Raw genomic sequence first — 20,622 nt, 5'->3', positions numbered from 1 at the left:
TTTCTGATGTAATCAAGCATGATTGTCACATGTTGGTGTGCGTAACCAACCTTTGAGATGGTGACCGAAGATGAGGACGAACTCTCCATTGCCCGCAACCCTAGGCGTACCCTTTGCGGTTGCTGATGCAATATGAGGGTATCGTGCTGATGCTTTATGTTTATCAACTGGACATGTGATGATGATCCCTACTTTGTGGGGTGTTCGTTTTCTTCCAGTTTAGCTCTCAAGTAGCCGCACGTCCTTTGCAGTTACCTCGTTCCTGAGCATCGTTGGCCATGTTTGGTCGAACAATGTGAGGAAATGTCTTGCATTGTTGGTCGTGTTTGGTCGAACAATGCGAATTGTTCAGGTGAACGATGGTCAAATAAACATGGTCATAGGCATGCTTGTGCCCACCATTGTTTATTCTATGCGGTCACTTGGTAGGTAAACAAGGTCATAAGTAGACTTGTTACCACCATTGCTTGGCTTGTTGCTCAATGAGATCACCTTGGTTAGTTAGGAATCTTGGTGAAACTCGTCCGCATTCGTTCTATAGCCACTTTTCTTCACAGGAAGTTAGGGAACAGTTGTCCTTGAAGTAGCTTTGATCATCTTTGTGATGACTTAGTCGTGGCTCTTCCGTAGCTACCGTTTCCATATTCATGGGACGGCCGTAGCGACTCATGAGTGTCTGCGGTTTATAACAGAAGACTCGCTTTAAAAGAGGGTTGCACCGGATGTAGCTCGGTTTTTTTTTCTTTTTTCATTTTAACCCATAACTTTTCTTTTTAGCAAAACTAGAATCTATGTTTTTTTACTTTTAAACCAAAACTTTTCATCTTTTGCAATTTAACCCAATTTTTTTTATTTTCAGTTTTGATCCACCATGCTTTTCATATTTCCCAACTTTTTTGTTTTGTTCTAAATTTTGTGAGTTAACGCACCGCAATATGCGTGTGAGGTTCAACATTTTTTTCGTATATTTTTTTCAATTTTACTGGCCAGTCGCAACATATCTATTTTTCTCCGTCTGACAAGTTCATCGCAACACGTGGGTCCTGGATTCATTTAGTTATTTTTTCTTTGTTTTATATTTCTGTATTTCTCTGCAACGAGCGTGCGTGATTCAAATATTTTACGTTTGTTTTTCGCTCGGTGTTATTTTATTCTGTTTTTATTTATTTTGTTTTCACGAGCTTTTCCGGTGTTAATGATTGCTGACAGTGGTATAGCATTGGTACTAATTGACGTAGTTATTAATAAAATTAAGTTAAAGCATTACTAATGTACACAATTTTTACTCTATTTTTGTTTATTTTTAAACAATAAACTGTCCCATATACAAAACTTAAAACTCTACCAACACTGGTCAGTCTCCCATCGCCGGAATGTGCAAACCCCCCGCCTTTTCCCGACGGCCGATCGTATGTTCAGTTTCATATCATACATCGCTCGATCCGCCGGATTACACAACGTAGCGTACGCATCATGAATCTCAATAAACTTCCGGTCATCATGTTTCTCAATCTCAGAACAATCCGGATGATAAACCTTCGCTAAATTCCGGTAAGCAGCCTTAATCTCGTTAGACGTAGCGTCACGTTTAACTCTTAAAACTTCGTAGAGACTAAAACGTGTTTTAGAACTCGAATCAACCGCCGGATCGGCATGTAGCACGGCGTTGCAAGGGTTCTGACGCCGGAAATACGCTTTTCCGGTTGAAGTAACCGGCGATAGCCGGTTATTATTCAGGAAGATGAGGGACGGTCCCCCGAGCGATGTGGTTAGTGTTAGGGTTTCGATGATCATTCCGATAGGACGATTATAGAATTAGGGTTTTGGAGAAATTGGGATGTTTGAATCGAGTTGTGGTTTTTGGATGGGACTGATATATATAGAAAAAGAAGGGTGAGCAAGGGGTCTTTTTCTGTTTGCGTGTTGATGGGGATTCCATATTATAAGCTACTTAAATAATGGCAGTCCCAGGAGCTCTATTTTAATAAATGAAACTTGGACCTCGGTGAGTAGGGCTGCAAACGAACCAAACGAACATAAACAAAACATTGTTCGTGTTTGTTAAGAAATAAATGTGTTCACGAACTGTTTATAAATACTTACTGAATTTTTTTTTGTTCCTGTTTGTTTGTTAGGGAAATGAACGTGTTTGTGTTCGTTTGTTCATTTTAGGCAACGTACATTGGTGAACACCAACTAATGTTCATTAACACAGATGAAAATAGACGAACACAAACAAGTGTTCATGAACAAAATGTATATTTTATTTATCGGAATTTTGTAGTAATTCAGTTAAATATAAAAACTAAGAACACTAATGAACTATAGAACATAAACGAAAATGTTCACGAATATAAATGAACGAACACGACTTCTGTTCCTGTTCGTACATTTAACTAAACGAACAAAAATTCTTGTTTGTGTCTATTTGTTTAATAAACGAACAAATACAAACGAGCTTCGCGCCAAACGGTTCATTAATTGTTTGTTGAACGTTTAATTCGTTTGAAGTCATACCAGTGACTAATCTAGCCGGTAGCCCTTCTAGCCGAGAAATAAATAAGTGGTCCTTGAATACACATATAAGTCGATGGTTTTCAAATCTTTAGGAATTTTGGTTTTCACTTTAAAATTATTTGATTGAATGTTTCTAGAAGGCAAGAGTTGACAAGGGTGGTGGTTTGTGGGGCATGAGCCGAAGCGCATATAAGAAAACTTGGGCTTGGAGTTGGAGAGTGGGTCCGTTTGGTTTTGGTGCACCAAAACACAGGACAAATAAAAAGGTTTCTAGAAGGAGTCTCACTTGTCTGGTCAACTTCAAAAGAATGATTGCTTGGAGTGAACTTGATTTTTTTCCCTTCCTTTATTTCAGCAAGAATGAGGGGTGGGGAATGTATTCTTTTCATCCCACATATTCTGCATCTTTATCTTCTACACTCCTTTGTCTTAAAAAATTGGATTAGAAAAAAAAAAGAGACTTATTTCGATTCTTTTTTTTAAACTATATGGGAATCCACATTCTTTTCATGCCATCTATCTTTAAACACCAAGTTTCATTCATTCCATTTATATTTTAAAAACACCACACATAATTTGGTTATTTAGATGTGAATGCTCTTAGGTGTTTATCCCTATAAGGCTATAAAGATGGTGTGAGTTCTGTTAGAAAACCTGTATCAAAGAATTGAACAGAAACTGAACAGAATGTAATAAAATTGAAGAACAGTAAACGAGTGAACCGGGTTTGTGTTTGACACAATTCCCTTAAACAGATTCGTCGTCTGTTCCCAGGGTACGCCGGTTCTAAGCAGCACCGCGCACTGCCGGACTTGAGCACTTGCCTGAAACGAAAAGAAGCTGGGTTGCAGAAACTGAGATAGAGAGAGAAGCTGTTGAAGTGTGTTTAAACAGGTCGTCTGCATTGGGTTTTATAGGCACAGATCATAACTGATTCTGGCCTCATCATTGCAGAGAATTAAAGCTAGTCGGTTTCAAAACTTATGCCTCATCATTGCAGAGAATTAACTCACATAATGGCTCAGCGGTTTCGAAACTGAATAGTATAATGATTCTCATTAAAACTGAAAATCATTTCAGTTAAAGACCCATTAAGACCAACCGTTTTAAAGACTAATTAATAAAAAATAATTAGTCAGTCTCGAGTGCAAAAACTGTCTCCCGCGAGCCCGGGTTTTCGGAGCTGCATTCGTGTCCGCAGGACGTGCGGGCATACGCGAGTTCAACTAAATCCGGTTCCATTTTTTGCACCCCCCCTGCGCGCGCGTGGGTAGGACTTGTGGTAAAACATGTCATAAGACTTCAAAGGCTTCATTAAGGTTTCACCTTATAAATAGCCTATCTTTTTGTTCCCACACCAATGTGGGACAAGGTGAATTACCAACTTGAGACTTTCATTCACACTAAACTTCCAACAATCCCCTACATGAATGGAGGTCGATCTCAGAAACAACATAATTCCTTATTACATTTCAGCAGTTGAGTTTTGCATACGATAGGTAGGTGTTACCCTTTGAACCTTCGCTCATGAAATGCACTTAGCCTACTAGCTCTGAGTAGAACTCGATGTCTTTGAACTCGTCTGCCGTTTGTGTAGACGACAATGCACTTCACACAAGACTCTCCCTGACAAAGTCAAGTCCTCATAGTTATGTTCGTTATGGTCATGAACATGATGCCTGGTTCTGCGAGAGCCATTAGGTATTGTGCCCCAACAATACCCTTCGAAGCAACCCCACTTCTCTCTCACATAGGTGATTCACTATTTTAGTCGAATCATTAAAAGCCATAGGCTTAGCCTCACACTTGTCACTTTTAGGAATGGACTAGGAAGTTTACTAAGCTTTGCAATAAACTCCCTTATATATATACGTAGGGTTATCCCCCCACAGTGACCTTACTATTCATACAATTAGGTTTTCCTATTGAACTCAGCTCTTGGGATCTCCAGTCTACTGAGTTAGGTTTCCATCATATGAACTTATATTTTCAAGGGCTTCAGTCCCATTCCCATGGACGACTTCTGTACTAACTCTCTACTTAGGCCTTTTGTTAGCGGATCCGCAATATTATCCTTTGACCTCACGTAATCAACAGTGATAATTCCTGTAGAGATTAGTTGTCGTATCGTATTATGTCTACGTCTGATATGTATGTTCCTACCATTATACATTGTGCTACGAGCTCTGCCAAGTGCCGATTGGCTATCACAATGTATACAAATGGCCGTTGCCGGCTTAGGCCATCTTGGTATATCCTCAACAAATTGACGTAGCCATTCTGCCTCTTCACCTGCTTTATCTAAAGCGATGAACTCAGATTCCATCGTGGATCTAGCAATAACCGTTTGTTTTGATGATTTCCACGATATCGCTGCACCTCCAAGTGTGAATACATACCCACTTGTTGATCTGGAATCATTCGTGTCAGATATCCAATTTGCATCACAGTGTCCTTCTATAACTGCTGGATATCTGTTATAATGCAACCCGTATTCCCGAGTGTATCGTAGGTAACGAAGCAACCGAGTGATACAGTTCCAATGCATTGAACTTGGGTTGCTTGTGTATCTACTTAGCTTGCTCACAGCAAATGCTATGTCTGGTCGAGTACAACTCATAAGATACATCAAGCTACCAATAATTCTTGAGTATTCCAACTGGTTTACGGGTTCACCTATATTCTTGGCTAGATGTTGACTTGTGTCAAGTGGAGTTCTAGCTTCATTAGAGTCATTTGCATTGAACTTCTCAAGAATTTTGTCTACATAGTGGGATTGACTTAAAACGAGTCCATTTTGGGTTCGCGTGATTTTGACCCCCAAAATCACATCCGCCAGACCCATGTCTTTCATGTCAAATCTTGCTTTTAGCATGTTCTTTGTAGATTTTATGATTTTGTCATCGCTTCCAGCAATGAGCATATCATCTACATATAGACACAAAATGACATATCCATCAGATGTGTCCTTCACATACACACACTTGTCACATTCATTGATTTTGAACCCAGCATCAAGCATGACATGATCAAACTTTTGATGCCATTGTTTTGGAGCTTGTTTCAATCCATACAAGGATTTCACAAGTTTACACACTTTCTTTTCTTGCCCAATAGCTGTGAAGCCTTCGGGTTGCTCCATGTAGATTTCTTCCTCGAGAATCCCATTCAAGAAAGCTGTTTTCACATCCATTTGGTGAACTTCCAAATTTCTAATGGCGGCAATGGCAAGCACCAACCTGATGGATGTTATTCGCGTAACTGGCGAATATGTATCAAAGTAATCTAAACCTTCTCGTTGTTTATATCCTTTGATCACCAACCTTGCTTTGTACTTATCGATGGTTCCATCTGGTTTCATCTTCTTCTTGAAGATCCATCGATATCCTAGTGGTTTACATCCTTGGGGAAGATCCACTAGTTCCCAAGTATGATTATGTAAGATAGAGTCTATCTCACTTTTGATTTCCTCCCTCCATTGAGGTCCTTCTGAGGAATGCACCGCTTGTTGGTACGTTTGAGGTTCATCTTCTACCATATAGGTAAGAAACTCAGGACCAAAGGATTTTTCTGTCCTTTGCCGTTTACTTTTCCTGACTTCAACTTCTTCATTCTTAGATTGTTCTCGAGGTTCATCGTTTTCAACTTCACCCTCGGGAACAATCTCCTCAACCGGTCTAGAAGAACTCGGTTCACTTCTATCTAAGCATGGGAACACATGTTCAAACCATGTTGCATCCTTAGATTCGATTATGGTGCCTTTGCATATTCCAGGGTTCTTGGAATCATGCACAATAAAACGATAAGGACCATAAGGACGGGTGTATCCTATAAGTACACAATCCACCGTTTTGGGACCTATTAGTAGGCGCTTAGGTGGTGTGACCACCACCTTAGCTAGACACCCCCACACTTTCAAGGATTTATATGGTGCTTTCTTTCCCGTCCATAATTCGTAAGGCGTTACATTCCTTTTCTTATTGGGTATCATGTTCAACACATAATTTGCCGATAAGATTGCTTCCCCCCACATGTTTTGGTTTACACCAGAACTTATCATCATGGCATTCATCATTTCTTTCAAGGTACGATTTTTCCGTTCCGCTATGCCATTTGATTGAGGGGAGTAAGGAGCCGTGAGTTCGTGGATGATTCCACTTTTTGCACATACGTCAATAAAAGGTGAAACATATTCACCTCCTCGATCGCTCCTTACGATTTTGATTTTCCGATTTAGTTGATTCTCAACTTCGGCTTTGAACAAGATAAACTTGTCAACAGCCTCGTCCTTACTCCTAAGTAAGTACACATAGCAAAACTTTGTACTATCATCAATAAACGTGATGAAGTACTTGTTCCCACCACGAGTAGGAATTGCTTTTAGATCACACACATCAGTGTGGATCATCTCGAGGGGTTCGATGATTCGTTCAACCTTTTTGAATGACGATTTTGTTTGTTTTGCTTCTACGCAAGTTTCACATTTATTAATTGAGTCGATATCGAATGTTGGTATGCAATCAAGTTTGATTAAACGACGAATGGAATTATAATTTACGTGACCAAGTCTACCATGCCATAGATTAGAAGACTCAATCAAGTAAGTAGAACTAGTAGCGTTTTCTTTCATTGCATTCACGACAATTACATTGAGTTTAAACATTCCATTTAGGGCATAGCCCTTACCAACATACACACCATTTTTGGTCAATACGACCTTCTCCGACTCAATCACCATTTTGAACCCAAACTTGTTCAGTTGCCACCCCGAAACAAGGTTCTTACGAATTTCTGGAACATACAACACATTGGACAATGTGAGCTCTTTTCCAGACGTCATCTTCAAGACCACGTTACCCTCGCCTTTAATTTCTGCCGTGGCAGAATTTCCCATGAAAACCTTTTCTCCATTAGTCACCTCCTTGAAGGTGTTGAAAAGGCTTTTGTCAAAGCACACATGTCGGGTAGCCCCCGTATCGACCCACCAATCCTTGTTATTTTGCCCAACTATATTCACTTCCGTGACCAAGATCGAGAGGTCCGTGACCATGGCAACAAGCTTATCGACTTCATCTACCATGTTCACTTGTTGAGCATTTTCCTTCTTCTTGGGAAGCTTGCATTCGCTAGCCTTGTGGCCTTGTTTTTGACAATTATAACAAGTTCCTTGGAACTTCTTTTTCCCAACTCCTCCTTTAGGACCAAGGTTGGAGCGTTTCCCATGACCTTTCTTTCCTCCTTTTCCACTGTTTTTCCCTTTGAAGATTGGCCATGTTCAACAAGATTGGCCTTCACTGTTTCAGGACCATCAATCCGTTTCAAAGCCAATTTGTTATCTTCTTCAATACAAAGACGAACAACGAGATCTTCAATGGTCATCTCCTTTCGCTTATGCTTGAGATAGTTCTTGAAATCAACCCAACTTGGTGGCAGTTTCTCAATCATTGCCGCAACTTGGAATGTCTCCTGAGGACCATTCCTTCCGCATGAATATCATGAAGAATAACTTGCAATTCTTGGACTTGGCTCATGACAGTTTTAGCATCTATCATTTTAAAGTCCAAGAACTTAGCCACCACGAATTTCTTAGTGCCCGCATCTTCTGTTTTGTATTTGCGATCCAACGACTCCCATAATTCTTTGGCAGTCTTGGCTTTGCAATACACATTATACAATGTGTCCACCAAACCATTCAAGATAAAGTTGCGGCACAGGAAATCCGAATGATTCCAAGCATGCATCGCGCTCACAGTTTGAGCATCCATTTCCCCTTCATCAACATGGGGTTTAGGTTCAGTCAAGAACCTTGCCAGATTCAGTGTGGTCAGATAAAAGAACATCTTTTGCTGCCACTGTTTGAAATTCACACCATTGAATTTCTCTGGTTTTTCAGCATGCGAAACTGCATTAGGCAGCGGTGCAACCAGACCAGTAGTGACAGAAACAGCGGAAGTCATGACCGCAGAAACAGCACTGGTCATGACAGCAGAAACAGCAGTAGTCATCGGCTAGGATTCCATTCTGAAACGAAAAGAATGCAGGAACAAATAAGTAATAGAATCTGTTTAAGTTTGTTAGAAAACCTGTATCAAAGAATTGAACAGAAACTGGACAGAATGTAATAAAATTGAAGAACAGTAAACGAGTGAACCGGGCTTGTGTTTGACACAATTCCCTTAAACAGATTCGTCGTCTGTTCCCAGGGTACGCCGGTTCTAAGCAGCACCGCGCACTGCCGGACTTGAGCACTTGCCTGAAACGAAAAGAAGCTGGGTTGCAGAAACTGAGATAGAGAGAGAAGCTGTTGAAGTGTGTTTAAACAGGTCGTCTGCATTGGGTTTTATAGGCACAGATCATAACTGATTCTGGCCTCATCATTGCAGAGAATTAAAGCTAGTCGGTTTCAAAACTTATGCCTCATCATTGCAGAGAATTAACTCACATAATGGCTCAGCGGTTTCGAAACTGAATAGTATAATGATTCTCATTAAAACTGAAAATCATTTCAGTTAAAGACCCATTAAGACCAACTGTTTTAAAGACTAATTAATAAAAAATAATTAGTCAGTCTCGAGTGCAAAAACTGTCTCCCGCGAGCCCGGGTTTTCGGAGCTGCATTCGTGTCCGCAGGACGTGCGGGCATACGCGAGTTCAACTAAATCCGGTTCCATTTTTTGCACCCCCCCCTTGCGCGCGCGGGGGTAGGACTTGTGGTAAAATATGTCATAAGACTTCAAAGGCTTCATTAAGGTTTCACCTTATAAATAGCCTATCTTTTTGTTCCCACACCAATGTGGGACAAGGTGAATTACCAACTTGAGACTTTCATTCACACTAAACTTCCAACAAGTTCAAGTTATCATAATTCATAATAGATGGATTTTAAGAGTACATGCTAAGAGGTGTATGTGCTTGTTGTGAAAAAAAAAACACGTACCTCTTGTGGTCTAAACTACTTTTTAAATAATTAAATCAAACAATTAAAAATCTAATATTAAAGTTACAAAATTAGTATTTTTTTTTTTATAAGAATGAAGTTTAACTACTATTAACATGTTCATTATCATGTTTGACAAGTAAGCATTTGTTTTTTTTCCTCTTTGTAATTTAGAATTATTTACATGCTTGGTTTTTGTGGTATATCGATGTTAAGGGTTTAATACATATCTATTGGAAAATATACCATCGGTCCTAATTTATGCATAAATGTAACATGTTTAGCCTCACTTTAGCGTATAGATAGAGTTATTTTTTGGTAAAGTATAAGTATTATTGCAAAAATCCCTTGAGACAAAAATCAGTTAACTTAGTATTTCTATCATTTCCCGAAAACCTGCCTGTACCGAAGGTAGCATTTCAGTTGATGCCACATGCGCCTAGTTAAAGGTCGAGGGTGACTTTAATATCAGAGAAAGATTCTTGTCCATGGTAAGGGCAGCATGGATTTACAAACTTTCTATAAGTATTAGAATACATAAAAAATTTTAACAAAATTCGGGCATGACCCGTCCGTAACGAGAGCAAACCCTGTTTTAGTAATCCTTAATACAAGAATTTAAAGACACTTTCAAAAGGACATACAACGCCATGGCATTACGTTTATATATCTACCAACGACAACATTTATGTTTTAAAAGATTTAACATGTTGACTTAAAAAGACTAGTTACTACTCAAAACTAATTACAACAAAAGTAGCTTTTGACCATAACATCATCACAAAATAGCGGAAGCGCATATAGACAAGTTTCACGCATGTGTTCGTTCCAAGTTCGCCATCACGTCTAAGTTGCGGATTTACCTACATCAAAATTTTAAACTCGTTAGTACGTTACTTCTAGACTAGTAAATCAATGTTAATCCCTTTCATACATTCATCACATACGTGCATCTTCTTACCCCGTGAAACGGGTCAAACATGCTATCTCAAGATTGAGATATAACATGCCATTCTTATCCCGTTGAAACGGGCATTTTTTCATTCATACATAACTTTCATTCGGTTCGTTTATAACAAACAAATACATTCCTTTCAATCTTTTACATACACTCAAATCCGTGAGCGACGGATCGAGTTGGTTGCGGTCATTCATTACTTATTCGTTAGTAACGGATAATATCATTCATAATATAACTTTCATTCGGTTCATTTAGGACGAACAAACTTATTCCTTTCATACTCATTTTCTCATTATTCGAGTTGGTTGCGGTCATTCATTACTTATTCGTTAGTAACGGATAATATCATTCATAATATAACTTTCATTCGGTTCATTTAGGACGAACAAACTTATTCCTTTCATACTCATTTTCTCATTATCCGGTTCTCCCATAAAGGACCGGTCATAAAACATTTCATTTATAAATCTACGTGTAACACCTCGAAAAATTTCGTCCAATAATGTCTTGACACGTGTCATAAGGTTCCGTTATGTGAAAACATACTTTAGAGGGACTAAAAGTGACAAACAGTGAAAACTATGGAACGTAAGGGTCCAAAGTGTCAACAATGGATAAATAGACTCTATGATAACCCTACATAATGTTTATAATCTTAAACGGATGGTTCATGGATCATACGACGCGGAAATTGCACAAAAGTGAAGTATTGCAAACTATAGGGGCCAAAAGTGTCAACATGTTTAATTTATACCTCTGAGTGAACTTTTTGGCAGACCCGAAGCTTTGTAAAGCTAAAATATACTCACTAGAATATGTGGTAAAAATTTCATGAAGTTTCGTCAACGTATGAGAAAGTTATGGCCAAAACCGTACTTGAAGGACTAAAAGCGTCAACGTCGAATTTCAGGGCTTTTCGGTTGAGCGCAAAATGTTCCGAGGACATTTCCATGTTGGTAAAAGTCCTAAGGTTCTTAGAAACCAAGTTTGGGGGTTTACGGGTCGAGAAAAGCAGCCGAAACATCGCGTACAAGACCAGGGACCAAATCTGCCAAAAATGAAAGTTATTTGGCTGATCAGAGGGTCAGGCGACCCGCCTGGACATGCCCAGGCGGGCCGCGTGGGACTGCCAGGTGCAGAAATCGCGAATTCGGGTAATTTGGGTCCGAATCTGAGTGCTAACCAGCTTGCAACACCTCCATTTGCTCCAATTAAATTGCATGCATGCCTACTACTACAGTAACCTCTAAATTCCTCCATATATTGATCAAAGAGCTCATTTCTTGGGCATTTCCTTTGTGATCAAGAGCTCTCAACTCTCAAGAACATTCAAGGCAACTTTCTGGAGCAAATCTGAACGACAAGGCAACATCCTAGTATTAACTAAGCACCTATAGGACCTTTGTAAGCTTTCAATTCAATCTTTAATCCGTTCTTGTTGTGATTATTGCTAAAAGTCAAACTGGTTGTTCATAAGCTTTGACTTTCTGATTAAACAAGTTTCAATCAGTCATTTCTCGAATTGAAACCTGATACATGTTGGTAATATTATGGGAAACAAACCCTCAAAAGGGTACTCTCTGATTCCCACTACATGCATGCTAAATGTCGAGTCAAACCTATTTCTAAAAAGTCAACAGAAGCGATTTTTGTGAAAAATGACATGAATAATGATATAGATGACATGCAATCTGTTTGATCTTCATAGAAAGCTTTATTATGAATATAAGAATGTGTTTTACAATGATCAACTCGACAATCTTTAGTATAGATACGAATCGGAACCGAAAGTCTTGTAAAACGACTATTTCGTAGACTATCGATTCGGATTCGTACATGCATGTTTGAGATCTGTATTGGAGAGTATTTTTGACCATTTCTATTTTTGTAAAACTCTCTGGAATTTTGTTGCTTGAGTCTATACTTAGCCGATTCATTTGCATGTTTCCGATTATGCTTAAAAGTTGACTATTTTGCCCTTTTTGATATAAAACGTGATTTTTGGAAAAGTGAAAGAGTAGAAATCTTTATTTCTAATATATAAACTTGCACCGAAAATTTCGGATCAGTTGGTGGTCCAGATTTTGAGTTATGGCCATTAGCGTAAAACTATATTATAAATTTACATAAACGGTCCTTTTCGCGTAGAACCCGTTTCTGGCCACGTTTTGATACGAAACTCTTTACCAACAGAAGTAATATAATATTCTGGGAATTTGGATGATTTTTAATTAATTTTTGGCTGAACGGATCCTAGATCGCCTAGTCATTTCGGCTTATGTCGGTTTTGACCGTTTTAGCCATAAAATGAGTTTTACACATCCTTTTGACCCGAAACCTTTTTCTACTGATTTTAAATGTTGAATAAATTATTATGAGCCTTCTGGAAATATAAAAATCTCAGCTTTCATATATAAACCCGGAAACGGCTCTAAATCGCATATTTAGCATTTTAAGCGCATAGTAAGCGTTATACTTGTTTTAAACATATAAGACCTATACCTACTGATGTGTTTAGCATATTTTCATATAATAACAGTAAGTATAAGTATAAGATCTCAGATTTCCAGTTTTGGCAGTTTTAGCCCTTGTGAAATTACTAAAATACCCCTACGGTGCATAGTTTGGTTTTAAATGATAAATTTGGTATATGGGTCATACCCTACTGATATAATATGTTATATTAAGTATATTTACTGTATGAACCAGACCCTAAACTCAGATTTCAAATTTTACTCTTTTATTATCTTTTAAATGACCAAAATGCCCTTCTAAGGCATAAATTGAGTTTAAAATTATTCCGGGCAATATAGAACATAACTTACTGATATTATATCATATTTAAAGCATATTATATCAGGGAACTTGCATTTGAATCATTTGTCTACCCGTATCGCCCTTTTCGCGTTCGGTTCGGTTTTCGTAACTAGTTTGTGTAAATTGACCGAAACGGGTCAAACGTTATCATTTTTGTCTCAAAATCCAGAATGTATTTTGTATACCCATATTATACAAGTATTCAAACTTGTCGGGTCTAAATAACGTTCTATCCGGTCTTCGCTTAATCGTGCGCTTGAACCGTATATTTCCTTAAAACTAACCGGTCTAAGCTTATGCTTAATTAAAGACCCGTTAGTATTCTAATTGGTTATTTATACCATCGTTCCAGACTAGAGCCTTCCGGTAAATTGTACCTACGCTTACTTAAGTGAATACGGCTGAGTTATTATAATTCTTGCAATTTAAGACAGGAGCTAGCTCAGGTAAATACCCTTAACTTATTTTCCCTATTACGGGCTTGGGATACGGTAATATAAATACCACATGGTCAGGTATGGGATTCGAAGACCAATGTGTCGGGAAATCCAAATAACCTGTTTTAATTCGTATTGCTTGACTGAAACATTGGGGATTAATGCGACCGTGTCCTGGATATCCTTGACTCATTAAATGCAATGGCCACGACCTAAGCACGGGGTGTAGGCATACACCTGACAGATGCTTTATGCTATTAATTGTTTATACCCAATAAGGGATTCCCAATAAGGGAATAGTGGTGTGTCGGTTAATCTTGAACCGGCATAGGACCGGGCCCCGCATGTAGAGCAAGTTATGTAAAACTGATAACATGAGATATAGTTTGTCCCAAGTATAAAAGATTAAGCTTGCCTTGTGCATTTTAATCGAGTGTCAAAATAGTTTTGTGCCTTGTGCGCCTAAACCAATTTTCATAAACTCTTTTCAAATGAGTCAGTTGAGTGTATTTACCAGTGAAAACTGACGTATTTTCCAAAGTCTAAGTGACAGGTACAAGTACGTAATAGGCTGGAAGCTGCTCAGGGCGTTAGTAAGGAATCTTGCAAGTTCTAGGCGTCTAAAGTCTGTTGAACATTTGTCTTATTTTATTTGATCCGCCTGTGGATCCGTTTCAACTACTTGTGATATTAAATATTACGTTTATGTAAAGTTGAAATGAATCTATTTCTGCTTCCGCTGTGCATTTATATATTGTGTTGTTTGACTATGATGTTATCAACTACGTCACGATACCCCACACCGGGCCCACCGGGGACACGTGGAGATCGGGGTGTGACAGGTTGGTATCAGAGCCAACATTGAGTGAATTAAACACTAGCCTTTTGTGTTTAATCTCAATGACACAATAGCACATTCCTTAACCTTCTGAGTCTAGACTTAACATAGGAATACTCCCGATTCTAATCTGGAATTTACTGCTTCCAATTATTTTATATATTGGATACGTCGCCAAGCGAAGGAGCCGTAACAGGAGTTCTCCACACCCGGAGTCCCGAGATGCTGAGCTTCGTACCACGGCTAAAGTGAAATGAACATCCAAGGAGAAAGCATTCAGAAATAAAATGAAGAAGAAGCTCCTTTTACTGAAGATCGTTTCCTTATTAGTCCTTATAAGGACATATTTATCTTTCAGTCCCTACGAGGACAACATTATTCCTTTCAAGTCCCGCTTAGGGCAACTTTATACTTTTACTTTTATATAATGGAATGATTACGTTTGGACTTTCATTCTAAATAAGAAATATTAAATAAATGGAAAATATCAATTTTTATTTGATTTGCCATCTAACAAGAATCTTAGTAAGGTAAAACCTAGCTTGAATGTCTTAATAAAAGGCCTGGCCAATATGGTAAAACCTGGTTGAAAAGATTCAAATCTCTGTTAACATATGTAAACATGTTAACACTCCTGGCTAAGCGTGACCGTAAAATCACACAAGCCACTCTTTTTATAAATTATCTACAGATTATATCTGTATACAAGTCTGATAATGACTTGATGCCTACGGGTAATAAATTTGAAAATTGGGATTTATTTAAAATTCCCTGCAAGTAAAATAGCCATCCATTAGTGATGTAGTGCCTACGGGCCAAACTTATTAAACATCCATTAGTGATGTAGTGCCTACGGGCCAAACTTATTAAACATCCATTAGTGATGTAGTGCCTACGGGCCAAACTTATTAAACATCCAATAGTGATGTAGTGCCTACGGGCCAAACTTATTAAACATCCATTAGTGATGTAGTACCTACGGGCCAAACTTATTAAACATCCAATAGTGATGTAGCGCCTACGGGCCATACTAATTGTCATATAAGACAAAAGGCAGTGGTGGTCTATGACTCCCTGTCAAGAAAAAGGTAATGAACTAGGTTCAAACCTCAAGGCTTCGATTCTATGAAATCCTAGCTTATAATTTATAAATGTCCTCGTGACTAAGCCTTTTGTGCTATTACTAAATGCCTCGATCCCAGACGATCATGACTTATAAATTAAACTTGTCTTCTCGACTAGGCCATTTGTGCCATTACTCACTTATAAATTAGGATTCATGATAAAAATCCTGAATAAAATTAACATTATTCCTTTTCTGTTAAGTGTATGTATTAAAGGAGAAAAGGTTTGACCTAGCTTGAATGTCATTGAAGACCTTGCTAAGACGGTAAAACCTGATTAGAAGAGATTCAGATCCTGATTAACACTTGAAAACGTGTTAACACTCCCGACAACAGTGATGCGATAAAATCGCGATTGTCACCTTTATATTAGGAACTTCCAAACCCCTTAATTAGCCTATATGATCGATAGGAATCATGGCTAATAAACGTCGAACATGATGTACACATCTAAACATCCACTGGGATGTATACCTACGGGCAAAGATGCATACATGAAAACGATAGTACTATTTCATAACTTCTTGTCAAGACAATGAATTATGAAATTTTCCGATCCAGAGGAATCATTGATTATGTATTAAAAATTTCCCTAGTGACAAGGCTTCTGTGCCATCGAAAAGTCCTATGGGACAAGCCGTTGTGCTATATAAGATGTCGCTATGACATTGACAGTCGTGATTTATGTCCCCTGTCTAGTAAGTATAAAGGATTTATTCCATTTAAACGCCAAAGATGGTTTATTTAAAATCTAGGCAAAACATGATCAAATAAACTAAATACTATCTATTAGCCTATATGGTTTGTTTGCACCATGGCTATTTAAATTATCAAGTTCGACAATTCCCTATAATTAAGTAAGCTATTACTTCATGGTTAGTTGGCCTTCAAGGCTTCACCATGGCTGACTCCTCTGGGGCTCACAATCATCTAGTTAGTCAGAATGATGTACATTGACTAGCCTTTGTGGCAAATAAATTATCTTTCAAAAGATGACGGTTGTAGTCTTTGACTCTCTGTCCAAAGGTGAAGAACTATGTTCGAACCTTAAGATCTCTGATCCAATAAGATTGCGGCTTATATATTAATGCCTTATGTACCATATTTTGTATGTCCTTTATGACAAGGCCTTCGGGCCTATGAATATTAATGTCCTTCATGACAAGCCTTCCAACTATCTAAAGATTGTCGTTATGACAAGGACAGTTGTGACATTGTGATCCTCAGTCAAAAGGTGATGGACTCGGTCCAAACCATAAACACAATTGATGGTCCTTTTTGACCTAGGCAAAATATAATTGACATACTTTCTAGTAGCATACTATAAGGAAGTTATAAACCAAACAGCCATTATGGTTTAGTAATACCATGACTTTATAAATCATCCATTACGATGATCTCATAATAACTTACATCTAAGCATACGTTATTTTTGGTGTTAGTACCAAGGCTCCAGAATGGAGGTTTCCGACGAAGCGCACAGCAGTGCAGCGGCTAAAAACAAGAATGCAAGTATAAATATAAATGTTAATGGCACTACTCTTCAGGCCTTGATTAGCGCAGCAATTAGTGAAGTTGTGGAAAAGGTCCTTGAGAACAAAAAGGAACCGAGTGTCACTCACTCAAAGATCCATACGGAAACGCATACATCAGCTCGTAAGGAGAGCTCCGTTCACTCTTCACATGAAAAGAGCGAACCTCAGGAGTTAGTACTCTATGATAAGTCCCGTTCAGCTGAGGGCGGGTGCACCTACAAATATTTCGTCTCATGCAAACCCAGAGATTTCAATGGCGAAAAAGGAGCAATTGATGCTATGGAATGGCTTGAGGAAATGGAAACGGTTGTGGACATCAGCGATTGTGCTGATAAAGACGTAGTAAAATTTGTTTCACAATCTTTTAAAGGAGAGGCTCTTGTATGGTGGAAGGCCATGATGCAGTCCACGGGGAAAATTCCCCTATACCTTATGGGATGGTCCAAGTTTGCGGACCTTGTCAAAGAGAACTACTGTCCACAGCACGAAGTGGAAAAGGTGGAGTCAGATTTTCTGAATCTCACAATGAAAAACCTAAATTGTCAGCAATATGTTACCGACTTCAACTCCCTATCTAGACTAGTACCCTATTTAATCACCCCGGAACCAAGACGCATTGCGCGTTTCATCGGTGGTTTGGCACCAGAAATAAAAGGGGATGTTAAGGCTTCAATGCCAACCAACTACAGATCAGCTGTAGATCTATCCTTGTCTCTCACTCTAGATGTAGTGAGACAAAAGTCGTTCATGAATGAAACTAATGACAAAAGACAAAGGGAGGAGGATAACTCTCAGAATCCTAAGAAGAGCAAATCCAAGCTCAACAATAACCAACAGGATTCCAACAAAAAGCCTACATGCAAAACCTGTAAAAGAAGACATTGGGGGCAGTGTCGATTAAGCCAAAAGATAAAGCAATGTGGCATCTGTAAAAGAACTGGCCACCAGTCCCACGAATGTAGGGACATGAAGGATGCAAACTGTTTCAGCTGTGGTGAAAAGGGGCACATCAGTACTAATTGCCCTATGGCTGCCAAGAAAGGAGCAGCTAGGTCTGGAAAGGATAAGAAAGGAACCGCCTAGACTACCGGTTGAATACCTGCGACAGTGCACATCGATAATAGCAATAGGTACGTCCTATACCATTTAGCATTGATAATGACTGCCAAGTATTTTTGCATTGATGCAAGGGATAATAAACCTTTAGCAAACCATAAGCTTAGCAAACTCTGGATTACATTCATAAGGACTTCATATATTAAATATGAGGTATAATTTACCAATGGAATCTTTAATGACCTCTCTCCCATCCTCGGAGATAATCCTTTCATAATAATCTGGAGTACTCTTCCCCAGAAAGAGTACGCCAATATATACTAATTATTTTATTTTATTATTTTTCCTCATTGTTTTCTATCATCTGCGAATGCCAAACTATGTTTGATAAGAGTACCATATGAGGATTTGCGTATCCTAGTGTGTCCCATAGATTGCTTCCATGCCTGATCAGTATGGAGGTTTAATGCATGGGATCCCCGAAGATATTCCAATGGTCATATTGTACTAAAGTCGACTAGTAGTATTCAAAGGAGATATCCAATATAAAAATGTCCTTATAAGTGTCTCTACTTAGGGCATCCTTGCAATGGTAAAGGGAATGTGACATTTATCTGACACCGGCAGCGATAGATGAGCCAAAGTCTGAGAATACGGAAATCTCTGACATCTCTATGTGTCATAATTAGCTTCTTTATAAGAATTACCACGTTTACCTTCTGAGAGGCAAGAGGATGTTAGGACAAACATCCCGCTTAGGGCTGCAGTTATTGTAAGAATCTTATATCTGTTATTACCAGCGAAACAGGAAGAACTAAGAGCCAAATCCATAAGTTTTGGATAAGGTTTCGTAAAGCCAAAATTCAAAGTTCTAAGAACTCCGATTTTAGTAAATAAGAAAGACGGTTCATCTTGCTTATGCATTGATTACCGCAACCCTATTTAGGCAATATCTAGGAATCCCCAATTGCCGCCCAGGATCGTCGATTTATTCGACTGACTTAAAAGATTAGCTACCCCTTAAGGTTAGTTTTAAGCAGTGATTGGAATAACCATCTCACCTTAAGATTAGCTTGTCTATAACAGTCGTTATATAAGTATCAAGGCTGCTCCTTTGGGAGACCTTGTATAGATAAGATGTTAAACATCTATTGCTAGACAGAAAATTGGTAAGTCCAATTATCGGGATCTAAAAGTTGCCTTGGAAACAACGAATAAGATCGAGCAAATCCATAACCATCTATAAGTTGCCAGTATTCGGCAGAGAATCAAGGATTCATGGAGATAGCAAACCTTCTAGGTTCTTGCTAAGAAATAAGGTTCAACAAAAGATATCACCCTGGAAAGGTGTGCCAAGCTGTTAATTGTCAGGCTAGTAAGCTCTGAATATATGAAACCATTCGAAGTAAACGAATATATCGAGATCAAATAACTTATGAGCTAAAACCTATTTAAGGAGCTTGGTGGAGCTCGCAATGTATTACACCCTAAGGATTTAAGGATATGTTTCCCCAATGAGTCAAGGAGCATCATCACATAACGGTTGGCAGACGGACGGACAGAGTGAGCGTACCATCCAAACATTGGAAGACATGCTTCGAGCATGTGTGATTAATTTAGGTGGCAGTTGGGATAACCGCCTACCCTTGATAGAATTCTCCTATAAAAATAGCTACCATACTAGTATTAGGGCCGCGCCTTTGGAGGCCTTATACGGTAGAAAGTGTAGATCGCCCATTTGTTGGGCAGAAGTTGGAGATGTCCAATTGTCAGGACCAAATATCGTCTTTGAGACGACGGACAAGATCGTGCAGATTCGCGATCGTTTGAAAGCTGCCAGGGATAGGCAGAAAAGTTATGCGGATCCTAAGCGCCAGGATTTTCACTTCGATGTGGGTGAAAAAGTGTTGCTCAAGGTATCACCTTGGAAAGGTGTAATGCGATTTGGAAAGAAAGGCAAGCTAAGCCCGAGATACATAGAACCTTTCGAGATAATCGAACGTGTCGGAGCAGTCGCTTATAAGTTAAACTTGCCTGAAGAACTTAGCGTTATACATAATGTGTTCCGCATCTGTAATTTGAAGAAGTGTTTCGCTGACGAATCACTGGTTATACCGCATACAGATATACACATAGATGAGAGCTTGAAGTTCGTGGAAAAAAAAACCCTTGTCGATTGAGGATCGACAGGTAAAGAAGCTTCGAAGGAAGCATGTACCTATTTTCTAGGTCAAATGGGATGCCCGTAGAGGTCCCGAATATACGTGGAAAGTGGAATCCACGATGAAGAGAAATATCCTCGTTTGTTTCAGTAAAATCTCGGGGACGAGATTTCTTTTAAGGGGGTGAGGAAGTAACACCTCGAAAAATTTCGTCCAATAATGTCTTGACACGTGTCAT

The 20,622-nt window shown here is 38.8% G+C and overlaps 1 protein-coding gene across 1 annotated transcript; it reads right to left on the bottom strand.

Annotated features, from left to right (window-relative positions):
* Nucleotides 1-1,341: 1,341 nt before the first annotated feature.
* On the bottom strand, nt 1,342-1,794 carry LOC110929776 (chaperone protein dnaJ 11, chloroplastic). The gene has a single exon (XM_022172952.2). It carries the CDS (start codon nt 1,792-1,794, stop codon nt 1,342-1,344), a length of 453 nt encoding a protein of 150 aa, XP_022028644.1.
* Nucleotides 1,795-20,622: the final 18,828 nt, after the last annotated feature.

The sequence above is a fragment of the Helianthus annuus genome, chromosome 3 (assembly GCF_002127325.2).
Source record: "Helianthus annuus cultivar XRQ/B chromosome 3, HanXRQr2.0-SUNRISE, whole genome shotgun sequence".
Lineage (NCBI taxonomy): Eukaryota > Viridiplantae > Streptophyta > Magnoliopsida > Asterales > Asteraceae > Helianthus > Helianthus annuus.
The sequence above is the reverse complement of the archived record's forward strand: the minus strand, read 5'-3'. Positions and strand labels throughout refer to the sequence as shown.

Bases quoted from the DNA above. Each gene is read 5' to 3' on its own strand.
- LOC110929776 (XM_022172952.2), bottom strand. From the start codon at position 1,794: ATGATCATCGAAACCCTAACACTAACCACATCGCTCGGGGGACCGTCC.